The following is a 16172-nucleotide window of genomic DNA, read 5'->3' on the forward strand; positions in this document are numbered from 1 at the left end:
TGTCTGATAGAAACTTATGCTTCCAAGTTGAGGATGTTCTCCTGGAAAACCCTGGGTCCGGACTCCGGCCATTCATGTGTGGGTGGAAATTTAAAACATGCTGCCTATCTAAATATGGTTGTACACCATACATCCTTGATGGCAGTGCCCAGTAGGCCTACTCTATCTAGCGCAATGAATGCAAACAGAGAAGGGAAATACAGACCTGAGGAAAGCTTTTCACATTTTTTTCTTTACCTTCTCAATCAGTTGTTCCATTCTACATCGCAATTCTGGCTGATCTAGGTTCTGCAAGGCCAAAACTCAATTACTGTAGGCAAACTGTGCAGCCTTGTAAAACAGTGATGTACATTTTCTCATATCTGTGGTCAATAACACTTGTATTTTAAGAGACTGCAAAGTTCTGGCCCTACCTCAGTGAAAATCACAACTTTGACATTTAGCAGACGCTTTTATCCAAAGCGACTTACAAATGAGGTAAACAATGGAAGCAATACTTGTTCTTGAAGGGGTGTAATAAATTAATTGCGGATCTGTTGCTTAACAGAATATTTAACATTTTAGATGCCAATGTGTGTAATTATTCCATTGCTCTTGTGGTTTAACATAAGGTATAAATGAATCTCACCAACATAAAACCCCATCGAATAGGGGTTGGAAATCACACAGTCACAGACTGCCCAAAGAGGTGATACCACTCTGAAGTGAAAAGTGGTTGCTGTAGCCCAGGTGCCTGCCCGCTACTGATGATGGCTGCGAGAGAAGCCCTATTCCTATTCCTTAGACACTGAAGTGCAAACAGGTGACAATTACTGTCAGAACACCAGTTTATCTAAGACATTAGGCTGCTTTCAAATTAAGAGGTTTACACAAACGAACTAAAGGTAATTTAAACACAAATTTAGGTGAGTTGACAATAATGTCAATGGTGTAATCTTCTGCTGAACACCCTCCTACAATATATTTCTGCATCATATATTTCTATAGTTCTACTGCAAAGAAAACCACAGTACAAAACTACAGTAAAAGAAATACAGAATTGGACATCATCATGGTTAAGATTTTATTACAGTGTAAATTATTGGTACAATTGAAATATATACAAAACAAAACTCTCATGACTTTTCTGGCTCCTGTGGTAATAAATCCTCAATTTTGACACGCAACCCCTCACTTGTCCTGCTGCAGATGACTGCCTGCACAATAAAGGGCCCTGTAAGTTAAATACAAACACATAATACATTTACTGAAACCAAGGAACATGATTACAACTTCTAGTGTCAAATCTTTTTCTACTGAACGTAAATGTCTGAAAAAACATTAAAGTCATTACAATTCATCAGTTCCGAAATGCTGAAAAGGATTTCTAAACAGTATTGACATTTGCACAAAACAAGTCTCACTTTTTACTTAAAGAAGTCGATATACTTGTAAATGTAAAAGACATTAGGCAAACAATTGAACTGTTTTGCAGGCTAACAAATGACACCAATGATTATCTGTTTTATATGATTTTTATAATAACATTTTTCAGTAAGAACAATTAATTTAAAGCAGAGCATAATTTTTTCAGTCAATATACTGTAATGTTTTATATAAAAAGAAATCTTGAACTTTCTGAGATGTTAAATAATGTTTCAAATAAAACATTACTTACCCAATTCTGTTGGTTTGTGGCTGGCCACATCTTTACATACGGCCTGAATGTTTTCAAAAATAAAGTCTTTGGGCATATCAAGCTGTTTAACAGACAAAGTCATATCATCAATCGAACAAATTTAACTTAAGATGTCAAAATGATCAAACAGCTGGTGCTTCGATTTACCTATGCACCCGGTGCTCAAATATTTTACTCTCAAAATACCATATTAACTGTAGTGTAACTGTGTTACAATGTAAGAACAAAGCAGCTTAATGTCGACTTACTGTTGCAACTTGTGTGTTAACGCAGACGTCCTCAACAATATATTCATGACCGGTCCTGAACAATGCAAGCATTTTGGGAATATTTATCCCAACCGATCCTGGTGTAAGGAACATAAAAAAGCAATTTCATCTCTGCTCAGTTGTACATTAAAAAACAATACTTAATCTGAGACCTAAAAAAGGACACTGACCTCTCTTGCTCTTGGGAAACTTCTTCCTCAGCTTGTTCTTCAAAGGAAGTAACTTTTGTACAATGTCCGGCTCAGCCAAGTAAAAATCTGCTGTGATCTCATCCGCTAAAATCTGAAGTTAACGTTGATAAAAGACAGTAGATTGGAGTCAATTATTCTCTCTCTCACTATATACAGTATATGTAGTGGTTCAACATAGAAGTTAAATAATTACTTCCATTTCATAGAAGCAAACACCTACATAGGGAATAGTGAATAGTGCTAAGCTTACCTTTTCAACCAGCTCGGCCCCACCTGCAATTGTTGCTCCATTCTCCATTGCTAGTCTGGCTTGATCCGGGTTCTGTAAGGCCAAAACTGAGTTAATGTATGTAAAGTGTGCAGACTTCTAAAACAGAGCCATACATTTTCTAACATATGCTCACTCATTAACACTGTATTGTGTTTGAAGGGACGGCAGAGTTCTGCCCCTACCTCAGTGAAAACCACAACTTTGTTGACATCCGTCTTGAAGGGGTGTGGTAAATACATTGTGCTAACAAATGGATCCACTTTTTTCTAAAAACACAATGAAGTGAAAAAAAATCATTAAGTTTAATTTTATTGTTAAATCCAAATATAACTGTTTGCTAGGTGCAGCAATGGTTTCTTAAACACTGCAACATGTCTAGGGAGAACATTGACCTGACAGACAAGAGTAGATTTCATTTAGCCAACTTGACATAATGTTACTTCCAGTTCATTTAACATAATCTTTAATTTAAAAGTGAAATTTCCTAAGTACTGTGAGCCTTCTGCATTAGTCACATATTTCTGTTCCATTTTTTACTACAAATGTTCCTTCCACTATGTATTATGTATTTCAGCAACTGCTCTAGTAGACTGATGAAGCTATGGCGCCAGTGGCATTTGTATATTTGCCCAAAATAAATGGAATTTGATCAATTTTCAACATCTGATGCAGATACTGATGCATTTAAAGTGTATAAAAAGCAGCACAGTTTTAATCTATCGACAACTATAACTTCAGCAGAGGACACTATTGTTAGCTGCTGGGACATATATTCATATTAACACAGATTTGTTGACTTATTTCAGGGTCACAGCAGCTGTCAAATGTATTAAAAGTTGAAGTATTTAAATTAGCATGTGTGCTCTGCTTTACAAAACATGAAAAGATCAACTTGGGAAAAATTCAATGCACACTCTGACGACAACCATCCAAACTATACCTTTTTCTCCAGCTTCATGTCAAGACACAAGTTAATGTAAACAGGCTGGTTTTCAGCAGTGAAGTCCAACTTCTGAAAGTTCTTCAGCATTTCAATGGCGACTGGCATCTCATAAACAGGTTTAGGATAATACCTGACAAAGTACACATCATCTAATGGAGCCCAGGCAGTGAGTCCATAGGGTTTATGCCTGTCTCTGTCGTCAATCTTTCTTTTCTCTTTCACCACTTTTTCTTGACCCGTTTCTTCTTTCTTTTCTTTCTGCGCTGGCCTATGTAAATGTATTTTTTAAGAGAAATTATCATTTTATTATATTTGTCAGAGACAAACGTTTGTTCTTGCATTTACTTATAATATATAAGAATATTTTTCTTTAAGACCCATCATGTGAATAAAACTCACTTAGCTGCAGCAGCATATGATCTGACGGGTAACTGTCTGTGTGCGGTCAGTGAACTGCTGGAAACTGGATAGAATTGACTCTGACATCTGGATAAGACTGTGTGTGAAACAGTGTACAGAAGAACACCAGAATTATTTATTATTTAAATGTCTCAGAATTATTCAGTATAACTACATAACTAACAAGCAAGCAACTCAGAATGTAACGTTAATATTTACAGACTTAAAAAGACTACAGGGAGCTGAGCTGCTTCTGCCAGTTGTCACTACGCAACTCAAGGTAAACAGCATTGTTACTAAAATGAACGTTGGGATTATCCACCTTTCTCTCAAACATGATGACGTACTGCATAATTTGTAATACTGAATATGCCTTCCTTCCCCCCTTCCTTCCTTCCTTAACTTCATATGTTTTCCTTGCATTCACGTCACGTTATCTGCTTATCAAAGAGCTGTATGAAAGTGATTAAGATTGAGGAGACAGTCACGTATCAAATGTGCAGTGCTATATGGAACAAGGATTAATAAACTGAGAGTAATCATCATGGTAATAAATGCAGCTGCATCCATGCTCGCTCTCTGATTTTCATACATCTAATATACAACTGCTCATGAGAATTTACACAGTAATACTCTTTCAAATCCCAACACCAGAGCTACCATTACAGTGGCTCTGGAACATGGAGAATATCATTTAAACACGTAACATTTTAAAACTGACCTCTTAATAAACTCCTAGAGGAGGCAGCCATGTTGACAGAATTTTGTGTTACGCTTAATATGCCGTGTACAGCATCGGCGGCGCCTAAAGGTTCCTATACATAAATATTCCTCAGATTTAAAACAGTGTATTCTATCATACATATTCATGATTGTATAAACATACAAAATAGGTATATGTACAAGAATAGACAGGGTAATGTTTTTTATGGTTTGCCTACCTTTTCACCGTAATGTGTGACGAAAGACTAGTAACAACAACGCCAGTCTGCCCCTTTTAATATTGTAATTCACAATGGCTGATTTAGTGAAATGCACTAGTAAAATTAGCAAAAAAAAACATATTTTCCTTACGTTCATTTATGAAACAGGCTCCGTCTACACGAACACCTGGTGCACGTAAGTTACTTATTAAAGTGGAGTTTTATGCATAGTCTTATTTTCCACAGTCTGGGTAACACCCCTAATACAATAAATTCGCAGTATAGTATTGGTTGTAAGGGGGCCGTGGTTTGGAGCGGAAGCTCTGCATGTTGTCCTTCCTTCTGCCCGACTCTCGGCATGAGGATCGGTCACAGTCTGTCTGTATGTCTCTGATCAGATCCATTCCCGCTTCCCGAATGAAGGTAAGACAGCCCTGCTTGTTTATTGAATTTGTACGTCCTGTTTATGGCTGTTATACGGTCGGTATCTAATGATTCTGATGCATCCAGCTTTACCTCCAGAGGATCAGCTATAAGGAGATGTTGTGCTCTTTTGACTGTTAACTTTATAAATACAAGAAACAAGTGTTTAAATCTATAAGAAGCCACATATTTACTGGTGATAGATGACCTTATTGGGTGATACGAGGGACGTCCTCAGACTGTTTGTGGCATGGACAGATCTTGCTTTTCATGTTGGTTGCCAGTGCACCAGCAAAACGTATTGTATTTAAATCATAAGTGATCACAACTTTGTACGATTTTTAAAAAGAATAGGTACACAATTCAAGCCCCGTTATGTGTAACGTTTGTTGACAACTGAACTTGACTGTTGAGCAGTCGCCGTTGCATTAACTTCGAAACTTAAAACTATACAATTAAATTATATAAAGAGAGTTTATAAAACAAAGGCAGCTGACATCTGATGCGATACAACGATTAGTTCAGATCTTATATGTTTATTCATCCTTGTAACTTTGATGGTTACGTAACGCCTCGAGCAGCTGTCAACATTATGAGGCAGCGTTCATTTGCATAGCACACGCAATACTGTTCTTGCATGTAAAAATATGTCACACAAGCTGTAATTCCGAAGTATGATATGCTCAATATGTCCGCCCAAACAAGTTTCATTTTTGGACAGTCTTCACTTTTAACAGCTGCAATGAACGATAACAGTGCAGCGCGTGTTCGTGCTATACAAGGCAAACGAGGACAGTCTGTTTGAAAGCTCTGCAATGGTGCTTCTACCTATTAATAGAATGTTATATTAAAGTACTTTTTGTTGTCATCCTTTTCACTGCTGAAAAGCTTCAATAAAATAACTTGGGGGACGTCACATACTTTTCTAAGTTTTACCATGTGAGTGCCCCAGATTTACAATTTTTTGGCTTGACATGAAAGAGATCAGCGACTCAAACAGTTCAATGTAGCAGTGTAAACATCAGCTGTCTGTTCTCAGTAGACACTTCGGATCTGTTGCCCTCAAGTCTACAATCTGATATTGACATTTTACAGCATTATTCAGTACCTGTATACTGTGTTTATTTAAATTTTGCGTTATTGTAAATGCAGGTTATGCAAGATTGTAATGAACTATTATACATTTAGTAATAGTTGTTTAGCAAATTGTTGCCAGTTCTTGCATATAATGAGGTGGTCAACACCAGCAAACGCATTCTTATTGGCCAAGTACAAGAGCATGTTTGTTTGTTGTATGATTGACGTGCTGTTTCATAATAACAGCCTTTGGAATGGACCAAGGCCATTCCAAAATTGACCACTACATTCACAGAATGTCTCATACTGTCCATCAGACGGTTATGTTTAATTAATGTAAATTTTGCCAATTGGGAAAAGTGACATACGTAATTTTCTGCATGGATGTTCAGATTAAAAGGCATGCCAAAAGAAAAATATGACCCTCCAGACCCACGCAGATTATACACCATCATGTCTTCTGAGGCGGCAGCAAGTGGGAAGAAATCAAACTGGACTGAGCTGGAAATTTCTGGTTAGTAATTACACAAATCACTCCTGCCATCACATTACTGCAGTTTGCCTTATTAATCACCTTATAAAATATATGATATATTTGATATGTTATATATTCAGTGTGCATTGAATGTGTTTTTATATATGGTGTTAAATGTTTATGGCTCTGATGTCTTTCATGTCACAGGGCGGGTCAGAAGCCTAAGCAGCTCATTATGGACACTGACCCATTTGACTGCTCTCCACATCAATAATAACAACCTTAGCCGGATTCCTCCTGAAATCGCCAAGCTCCCCCATCTTGTCTTCCTGAACCTGTCCTCCAACAAACTGCGCAGCCTGCCAGCAGAACTCGGCAACATGGTGACTCTCAGGTGACTGAAGGTGTCAAAAGAGCATGTTTGACAAACTTTCAGGCTAAGGTTAGACTAAACTGTAGTCAAGGCCTTTGGAGTCATTTTATTCAGTTAGTCTAAAAAACACGTTGTACTGTAAAATTCGTTCCAGATTTGAAAGTATTTATACTTGAATCTCCTTTACAGGGAATTGCTTTTGAACAATAATTGTTTACGAGTTTTACCTTATGAACTTGGTCGGCTGTTCCAGTTGCAAACCCTTGGACTTAAAGGTGATGGCAAAAACTTGTTAATACAGTATTTATCATACACACAGAGCATTTTTGTCATTGCATACTGATAAAAAAAAATACAATCTTTCCCAGGTAATCCGCTGTCGCAGGACATTCTCAACATATATCAGGAGCCTGATGGAACGAGAAAGTTATTGAATTACATGCTTGACAATCTTGCAGGTAATAACTGCCATAGGAACACACATGCTTGAAGAACCACTCAGTTGTTGAATGAAATTAACTAACATTGTTTTCCCCCAAATTAGTCCACCCAGAACAACTACCCCAAAGACCTTGGATCACTTTGAAGGAGCGAGACCAAATGATGCCCACAGGTACCAGTCAGCATCCCTTCACTGATGTGATGTGAGACACAATTTAGCAAGGGCAAAGCTAATATTTAATGTCTTTCGCAAGCTGTGTTCACAGTTATGTGCTACAACGTACTGTGTGACAAGTATGCAACAAGACAGTTGTACGGTTACTGTCCATCCTGGGCTCTTAACTGGGAGTACAGGAAGAAGGGTATCATGGAGGAGATCACAAACTGTGATGCGGACATCATCAGCCTGCAGGTTGTTTTGTTTGATGCGTCTCTATTACAGTCAGTTATTTTCATAAACAATGATGCAGAATGATCAAATACGTTGGTTTGCGTATTGTCAATCGTGTTGTTGTGTTTTCAGTTAGCTCTAATGCAAATTTTCCTTCTATCGCTGCAGGAGGTGGAAACGGAACAGTACTACACTTTCTTTCTGGACACATTAAAAGACCGGGGATATGATGGATTTTTCTGACCAAAGTCTCGTGCCAAACTCGTGTCCGAACAGGAGCGGAAACACGTGGATGGCTGTGCTGTTTTCTTTAAAAGCGACAAGTAATTATCTACTTCTATTTTCATATTAACAGAGATGCTTAATTCTTTTGAGGATCAGACACTTGTAAAAACACCTGAACCAGCCAAACTTGGTCTTGGGGATCACTTGAAAATACAGGCATGTGAGGTAGAGTGTGGTTAAAAGCAGACTCTTGAGGAATGTAGATCTTCAGGAGGGAAATAACACCACCATATTTGATCAGTCGGTTTTCTAACCATCACAGTAAAATCACATTGAGCTCATCTTGTGCCCTTTTTACTTTGTAGATTCGCTCTGGTGCAGAAACACACAGTGGAGTTCAATCAGGTCGCCATGGCAAACTCAGAGGGCTCAGAGGTTATGCTTAATAGAGTCATGACCAAAGATAACATCGGAGTAGCTGTCTTGTTGGAGGTGGAAAAAGAACTGTTTGCTAGTGGTAAGGACCTTGAATGACAAGAGACTGGTCCATTTAGGTTCTTGTTCACAGACGTTTTCCAGCAGATGGCAGTAAATAACAAACTTTTGGCATTGTCATGAGATAATTATAAATTCGATTTTTAATCTAAAATTTAGTTTAATTTAGTCTCTAATCTAAGTCTATGAATAACAAACTAAGGATATAACTGTTTTACATTTAACAAATATTAACAGTGGCATAAGTTTATTTTTCCCAAATTTATGAGTGCTTGGATGATGTGCACTACCGTTTAAAAGTTTAGGACCACAAATGTATTCCTTATTTATATATATTTAGATTTAGATTGTAGAAACAATAATGTCATGATGAGAATAATGTTGTCACAAAAAAACTATTATACAGTATTTTAGTGTCTTCAAAGTTGCTACCATTTGCCTTAAATTGGAAAAAAAAATTCTCCGCCAGTTTCTTCAGGTCTCACCCTGAGATGTTTTTTAAACAGTATTATTACACGGCTCATTTGAATGCTTGATTCTGATTGGCCAGTCGCGACATTCCACGGGTTGTTATTTTCAAATAATAACCACTCAAAACTAATAACACCCTGTAACCCGTATGCTGCTAATCATTTTGAGAGGGGCAGTTTAATATTACACAAAAATGAATTATAAATATGTCTTTTAATAACATGTAAGACATTATATTTACAAATGATTAAACCAATTTGCCTGTTCGTGACGTTTGAACGTCGTTTCTTACTTTAAAACCGAAACTAAACGGCTTTTCCTCGCGGAAGGTCTGCATTCGGTAAAAATGAGCTAATAAAATATTTCAAATTCACATTTTATGTCCAGTTTTTTTCTCATATGGCAAGTAGCCGTGTAATAAGCGGGATAATGTACAACCAGCTGCCTGTACATTATCCCTTACTTAAAGTAGTTGCCATCAATGCTGGGCTCTTTTTGGCTGCCTTTTCCTCATTCTTTAGTCCAAATCATCCATTTTAAACGCCTTTTTATTAAATAAAATTTTCCAATGAAAGCAGTTTTTCACAATTATATTTTTATATACAAAACTTATTTGAAATATATAAGCAAATGCCTTTAAATCAAATGATTTCTAAGATCACAAAATGCATGTCAGTGTTTCTAAACTTTTCATTGATTTTGATTAAACTAAAAACAAAAAAACATTTGTTGCTATCAACACTTTGATATCCAAATTAATCAATAATTTACTCATTTACACAGATCCCACAGTTGAATTCATTGCTAAATTGAATGTTAGTGAGCCACATTGTATAGTTTTTCCATGATTACTTGCATCATGATAATACTTTCTAAACCTTGTGAATACTTTCTGTACTTTTTGATGCAAATAAATCAAGTGTGCAACTGGATCTAAGGTTATGCGTGGAAATATATTTGCCTGTGGGTAATTCAGTCATGACCCTGGTTTGGCGAAACAAGATTTTACTTTCTCTTTCTCATTTTACTCTCCATTTTCTATGAAAACAGTGAAGTTTGCTGTCTAGCTTGTTTTTTGTGTGTGTGATTTAGAAGCCTTTCATTGATTATTGCTCTTTTCCCTATTTTCCTGTTTTCATGTTCAGTTTTTATTTTGAAGAACTAGGAGCACTGACCTTTATAATGCAATAATAGTCTCAATAATTAAAGAAGAATTTTAATTATTACCTCAAGCAGCTTTGTGTTACCTCCTGACTACTGTATTTGTATAATATTATTATTTACTGGAGTTATATTGTAGGTTTAAAGGAGCCTCCAGAGAAGCAGCTTCTGTTGGTAGCAAATGCACACATGCATTGGGATCCAGAATACTCGGACGTGAAGCTCATCCAGACCATGATGTTCCTCTCGGAGCTGAAGAGCATCACTGAAAGAGCCTCAAGCTCCATCAACTCCACCTCACCCACTTCAGACATTGGTTCCATCCCTATCGTCCTGTGTGCTGACCTCAACTCCCTCCCAGACTCTGGTAGGCTCCAGAACTGATGGTTACAACATGTAATTTATTTAATTTTTTAAAAAGACTTACGAAAAAGGAAAAGTTAACTGAAATATGAAAATTCTCTCATGCAATTCCAGGCATATATGAATATGTTGTACTTTCTTTCCTTATTTAATTATATATTTTTTCCTTATATTAGAGCCAACATGACATAGCTCCAAAAAGCACATACATTTAAACGACGTAAGTGAGTTAAACTGATATGTTTCGGAGAGCAAACAATTACTATTTTTAGCTTATTTAGCAGTTGATATGTCGTGTATCCATGACAAAATACAGAAAGATAAATTTAAGTATGGCAGTTTTCAGTGGATGAGTGAATTATGAGAAAATTAAGTTTTGTTTTAACTATTTGTTGACATGGCAAATCCAAGAGGTAAGAACAAGCGAGAATATCAGCTCATCCAATGGCGCATATAAATAGATGGTGGGATATAGGTATTTTCTTCCCTTTCACTGTATAATACAAACTACAACCATTAAAATGGTTGTCGAAGGTACAATACCTGTCAAAAGTTTGGAAAACGGGACTAAAATGTTTGTAATAATAATTTTAAAAATATTTCTTGAGGTATATGCTTCAATGTCTGAAATTACTTTTGTAGACAAAAATATAATTGTGCCAACATATCAATTTCTTTCATTAGACAACAAACAATTAAGTTCAAAAATATTTTTGAAATGGATAACTTGGACCAAATAATGAAGAAAAAGTAGCCAATGAAGAGCCCTGAATAGATTGGGAACTCCTTCAATACTCCTTAATAAACTTGAGACCTCAAAAATGCCGAGTGATAAAATGCAAAGATATCAATATTGCAATTATAGTGAAAGGGTGGCAACTTTAAACATGCTAAAACATCACATAGTTTTGATTTTGTAAGATGCTTTTATTTGCAACATGATTTCCACAGTTTCAGTTGTTGTGCTACTCTATAGTTTAATGAGCTATTATTCTAAAAGGTGAAAAAATATAAAGAAAGAGTAAGTGTTTCATTTCCAAACCTTTGACTGGTTGTGTATATCAGTCTGAGGTGGAATATCGATATCAACTCTAAAGGTCTTTGCACATACAGTCCGAAATGTTCGTAGGCGTTTTTTCGTATTTGGCTCTTGTTTGTACGGTGTCTCTGAATTGTTATAAAAGGCCTCTCAAAATGCTTGATACAGATGCGAAAACGCAGAAAATCGAACCCGGTCCGAATTTTTTTATGACGGACGAAAATATCGGAGGCAGTGTGTAAATGTGATTGACACAACCTGAGGTCGTATTTATTTTTTAACGTGCGGAAATTTCGGATGCAAATTTCGGACTCCATGTGCAATGGGGCTTTACATTTGACACAGGGTTTTACAAGGTTTCTCGGCCTTTCCCCACAGGTGTTGTGGAGTATCTGAGCAATGGCGGAGTTGCAGAAAACCACAAAGACTTTAAGGAACTGCGCTACAGCGACTGTTTGACCAACTTCAGTTGCAATGGTAAAAACGGCAAGCCCGACGGCAGCATCACGCACAGTTTCCACCTGAAGAGCTCTTACGAAGGCAATCTGATGCCCTACACAAACTACACTTATGACTTCAAGGTGAGACAATACATAAAACTCAGATTAAGATTGAGATTAAGATTGATTTTATCAAATGGAATCTATATTCTGGGTTTGGCCAATATGATCGTTTCGAGGAGCTCTGAACAAATTATTTTGCATGTTTACAAGGAAGCCCTAATATCAGAAGCATCAGTTTGTCATGTTGTTGCAGTACCCAAAGTGTTTTTTTTTGTTTTTTTTGCTTGCATGTCTTCATGGGGGTTTTGGAGGGGGCATGTCTAATTGAGGGGATTCTGGTGGGAATTCTAAAGCATACTTTAAGGACAGTTTAACTGTCAGTATTTGTGTTTTTACTGTCTATGAGGACACATTTAATAAGCCATATACTTAATATTCACCAGTGTTCAAGTGACAGGTTGACCTTTCTGATCAAAACGAGAGAAACCCATTATGAACCATTAGCTTTTTCCATCAAAACCATTACAAAATTCCTTTCTGCTTTGGGCATTAATCCAATAGGATTTCTATTAAAACCAATACAATTCCCATTGTAACCATTAAATCCATTGCATTTCTATTGTGTATTGGGCAGGGTTCTGATGTTTTTTATTTTTTCAAAAAATTTTAAGCCTGCAAAACAAAAAAATCTTAGTACTAATTTCCCCTAGCTTTTTCTCGTTTACTCAACTTTTGGGCAAGCAGTTTATGTGAACTAAATTTACTGAGTAACTACAAAAAGAAAAAAAATGTTGATCCAACTTAATTATTTAGGCAACAAGCAGATTTCTAAATTCTCTCAACTACAACTTTAAGTCCACCCAACTCAGAAGATTAAGTTTTCATTGAACTTTCTTTTATTATTTTATTACATTATATAAACACTTTAATCAAAACACACCAGAACATTGGTCATTGGTTGCAGTGCATGCTGGGAACTTTCCGTTTGTTCAGATGAAATGGTTGGGTTGGGCAAACTTTTTGACACATTTTGAATAAAAACTTCAATATCTAAGTCCAGTCAACAAAATGATCTTTGTCAGCAACAACTTTAGTCTAATTTTGTTCAGTACACACAAAATAATAAATTGGCTCATTCTATTAAAAAATCTTTGTTCAAGAAACTTAATTGATTTTGTTAGGAGTACCTTTTTAAGTTGGATTTTTTTACAGTGTACTCTGCTGCTGTATTGAAAATAAAATAAGAATTACATTCTTTCTTTTCTAGGGTGTGATTGATTACATTTTCTTCTCTAAGACCCACATGAGCGTTCTAGGAGTTTTAGGTCCACTGGAAACTCAATGGCTGAGGGACAACAACATAACCGGCTGCCCTCACCCGCACATCCCCTCCGATCATTTTTCCCTTCTGGCTCAGCTGGAGTACCACCCACCTTTGCCTCCTCTCAACGGAGTGCATCTGCCTGTCCACAGGTAGTGCAGTCCTCATCCCCCACTGTCCTAACCCCCCCAACCAAAGACAATACCCCTCATGAGCCCCTAAAGTATAATCCCGCATCAAGGAGTGAAGTCATAATCCACTTTGTTCCTTTTTTAACCTTTGCACAGGATTGTATGATCTTATGACTTTTTTCGACTTGAAATCGAAAGCTTAACACCAAATTAGGGTTGGGATTCTCCGATTGGGATCTGTGAATCATGCTGCTTTCCAGAAGATTGATCCGTTTGTCAGAATATGAATGTGAGGTGACACAATTATGCATCAAAGACACGTTTTATGTAGCAAAAGAATGTACACAAGAGTATTACTAACCAAGACCCTCAACATCTCATAAATTTGACAAAGAAATCTTAATGAAGACATTAAATCTATTTTTTTAAAAACTTTTTGATAGTGCAATGTGAAGTATTATGCAAAATTGTCTTTAAGTCGAAGATTTACATTATTAAAGAGGATCCCAGCCCTACTGATTCAAACCAAGCTGTGTATGTTTGCTGTTTTCTCACGCTGCTTGCAATGACATCCATCACATGACAGTACGGATGTGTAATGACACAGTATATAGTCGTCTCATTGATATCAGGGTTCTGAGGAATGAGCAGCTCAAAAATCATTGACAATGAATGTCTGGTTGGCAGAGGTGATTACTATTAATGGTACAATTTTCATTATAATTGGACAGTTCGATCTTACATACGCCTGATCGGCTTGGAAGTTTTGTAGACATGGCAAGACTCAGCTTTGTTAGTTATTGTTGGAAGGTACGTAACACTGATTTAATTTCGTTTATGAACTGTATTCTGAAAAACTGGAAAACTTTTCACTCAGGCTTCCCGCTCGCTTTAGTTGTCTGGCACAAGTGCACAATTCAGGGGAATTTCACTCGCTGTTGAATCTGTATTTGAAGGTTCATGTCTTCTCTTTAGTTTGAGGGCAGCAAACTAAGACATCAGCTTTCACAAAATTTCACTAAACTAACTTTTAACATTTGTTTTTACTGGTGCAACAGAAACATGTTCAGAAAACAACTACAGTGGGAAGTGAATATATCCTACCCATATTAACTTTGCTGACACTTCTTAAAGTAATAGTTCACCTAAAAATGAAAATTCTGTCATGAGTTACTCTGTTAAGTTGTTCCAGACCTGTATACATTTCTTTGTTTTGTTGAACACAAAGAAAGATATTTAGAAGAATGTTAGCAACTGAGAATTCTCGGGCACCATTGACTACCATTAAAATTGTTGTCCAAAGTGCCCCAGAACTGTTTTTTCTCCTAAATTCTTCCAAATATTTTCTTTTGTGTTCAACAGAAAAATAATTATAGAATAATTCTTTCTACTATGGTAGTCAATGGTGCCCCAGAAATCACAATTGCTAACATTCTTCCATATATCTTTCTCTGTGTTCAACCGAACAAAGATATTTAGACAGGTTTGGAACAATTTGAGGATGAGTTCATATAAAAAAACACACCCAAAATAATGTATATTTAAAATTTTAAGGAAAGTAAGCAATATTTTCAGAATTGTTTAAAAACAGAGCATCCGCTGTTTTTAACAAGCTATGCCCCCTTTCATTATCTATAGACCACTTTGCATGATGTAAACACTTGTCCAGATGCACTTCCGCATTCATTTTTATTCATTTGATATTAATTGTATCAATCTTCAACTGTATTTTGTTCAAACGTTTGTGTAGTGTTAAAAAAACTGAAACGGGAAGTTCTTCTAGACCAGCGTTGAACCAGCCTGTTTACGTCATCCGAAATTGTCTATAGTGTAAGCTCATAAACACACCCTTTTACAACTCAACAGAAAGCCTTCAGAAACCTGGTATTAAAATGAGTGCGTTCCACTTTGATGAAACTGTGCCTAGTTTTCAACCATCTTTTCTACAGCGGTACTGCCTGTGATAGCAAAACTCTTAAAGAGTGAGCCAGCACCAGCATCATCCATCCATCCACTCACCCATCCATTCATCTCTTCACTGGAAAGACTACTACTACAGTTGCAATGACACAGTTATATTAAACAAGGGTTGAGGTTAAACAATAATGTAAAACCTGCAAAATAATTATATTGTTATGTTAATATTTGACAACATTAAATAGAAAATTGTATGGTTTTCCTCTTTACCAGAAAAGTAACATTATCTTATATTATATTTTTATTCCAGTTCATCATTTGAATGCTGGTATTCAGAGTATAATCTGCATTCAAAACAATCAGTTTGTGTTTTGAAAGAATGTGGAAAATACCAGTGGTCTTTCAGTGAATGTGGACCCTGAAGTGTTTGTTCCTAACATGTGGGCTTAACAATGGCCTTTCTCATGCTCTTTCTCTCGAGCTTATGACAAGTTTGTGAATCTTGCTTGGTCTATAAACAATATGGTAATGTGGAACAGGACTTCTGTTCATTGTGTTCATTTATCAACTTGGTGCTTTACAATGTAGCCAGTTTAAAAAATAAATCAATCAATTTTCTCAATCAAAATAAAATAAAATGGCCTGTTCTTGTGTGTCCACAATAAAAGCAATAAAGATGTCATTTTACTCTC

At 36.4% G+C, this 16172-nt stretch overlaps 2 protein-coding genes across 3 annotated transcripts; one reads left to right on the plus strand and one right to left on the minus strand.

Annotated features, from left to right (window-relative positions):
- Window positions 1-1049: 1049 nt before the first annotated feature.
- Window positions 1050-4780, minus strand: mrpl1 (mitochondrial ribosomal protein L1). 2 transcript variants are annotated; one of them, XM_057363218.1, is made up of 10 exons: window positions 4693-4780; window positions 4473-4566; window positions 3752-3848; window positions 3350-3620; window positions 2592-2675; window positions 2389-2460; window positions 2118-2229; window positions 1927-2024; window positions 1658-1739; window positions 1050-1196 (listed from the first exon to the last, which is right to left on the minus strand). In XM_057363218.1, the coding sequence occupies exons 2-10, from the start codon at window positions 4501-4503 to the stop codon at window positions 1171-1173; spliced, it is 873 nt and encodes a 290-aa protein (XP_057219201.1). In that variant the 5' UTR covers window positions 4504-4566; window positions 4693-4780; the 3' UTR covers window positions 1050-1170. The 2 variants fall into 2 exon arrangements, with proteins under 2 accessions (XP_057219201.1, XP_057219193.1); XM_057363210.1 differs by having other exon boundaries at window positions 1050-1213.
- A 190-nt stretch (window positions 4781-4970) lies between these two features.
- On the plus strand, window positions 4971-16172 carry cnot6l (CCR4-NOT transcription complex, subunit 6-like). Its single transcript, XM_057363198.1, is given in 12 exon segments — window positions 4971-5097; window positions 6567-6688; window positions 6857-7043; window positions 7212-7297; window positions 7391-7480; window positions 7567-7635; window positions 7718-7875; window positions 8023-8177; window positions 8445-8596; window positions 10346-10573; window positions 11987-12189; window positions 13379-16172. Coding segments are annotated over 11 exon segments (1650 nt in total). The 5' UTR covers window positions 4971-5097; window positions 6567-6576; the 3' UTR covers window positions 13589-16172.

This window comes from Triplophysa rosa, linkage group LG2, assembly GCF_024868665.1.
Source record: "Triplophysa rosa linkage group LG2, Trosa_1v2, whole genome shotgun sequence".
Classification (NCBI taxonomy): domain Eukaryota; kingdom Metazoa; phylum Chordata; class Actinopteri; order Cypriniformes; family Nemacheilidae; genus Triplophysa; species Triplophysa rosa.

Excerpts from the sequence above, each read along its gene's own strand:
- mrpl1 (XM_057363210.1), bottom strand. The coding sequence starts at position 4,503 with ATGGCTGCCTCCTCTAGGAGTTTATTAAGAG. Across the intron at positions 3,849-4,472 it reads CTCTAGGAGTTTATTAAGAG|TCTTATCCAGATGTCAGAGT; the intron begins GTCAGTTTTAAA and ends TTTCACACACAG. Across the intron at positions 2,461-2,591 it reads AAGTTGTGGTTTTCACTGAG|AACCCGGATCAAGCCAGACT; the intron begins GTAGGGGCAGAA and ends TTGGCCTTACAG.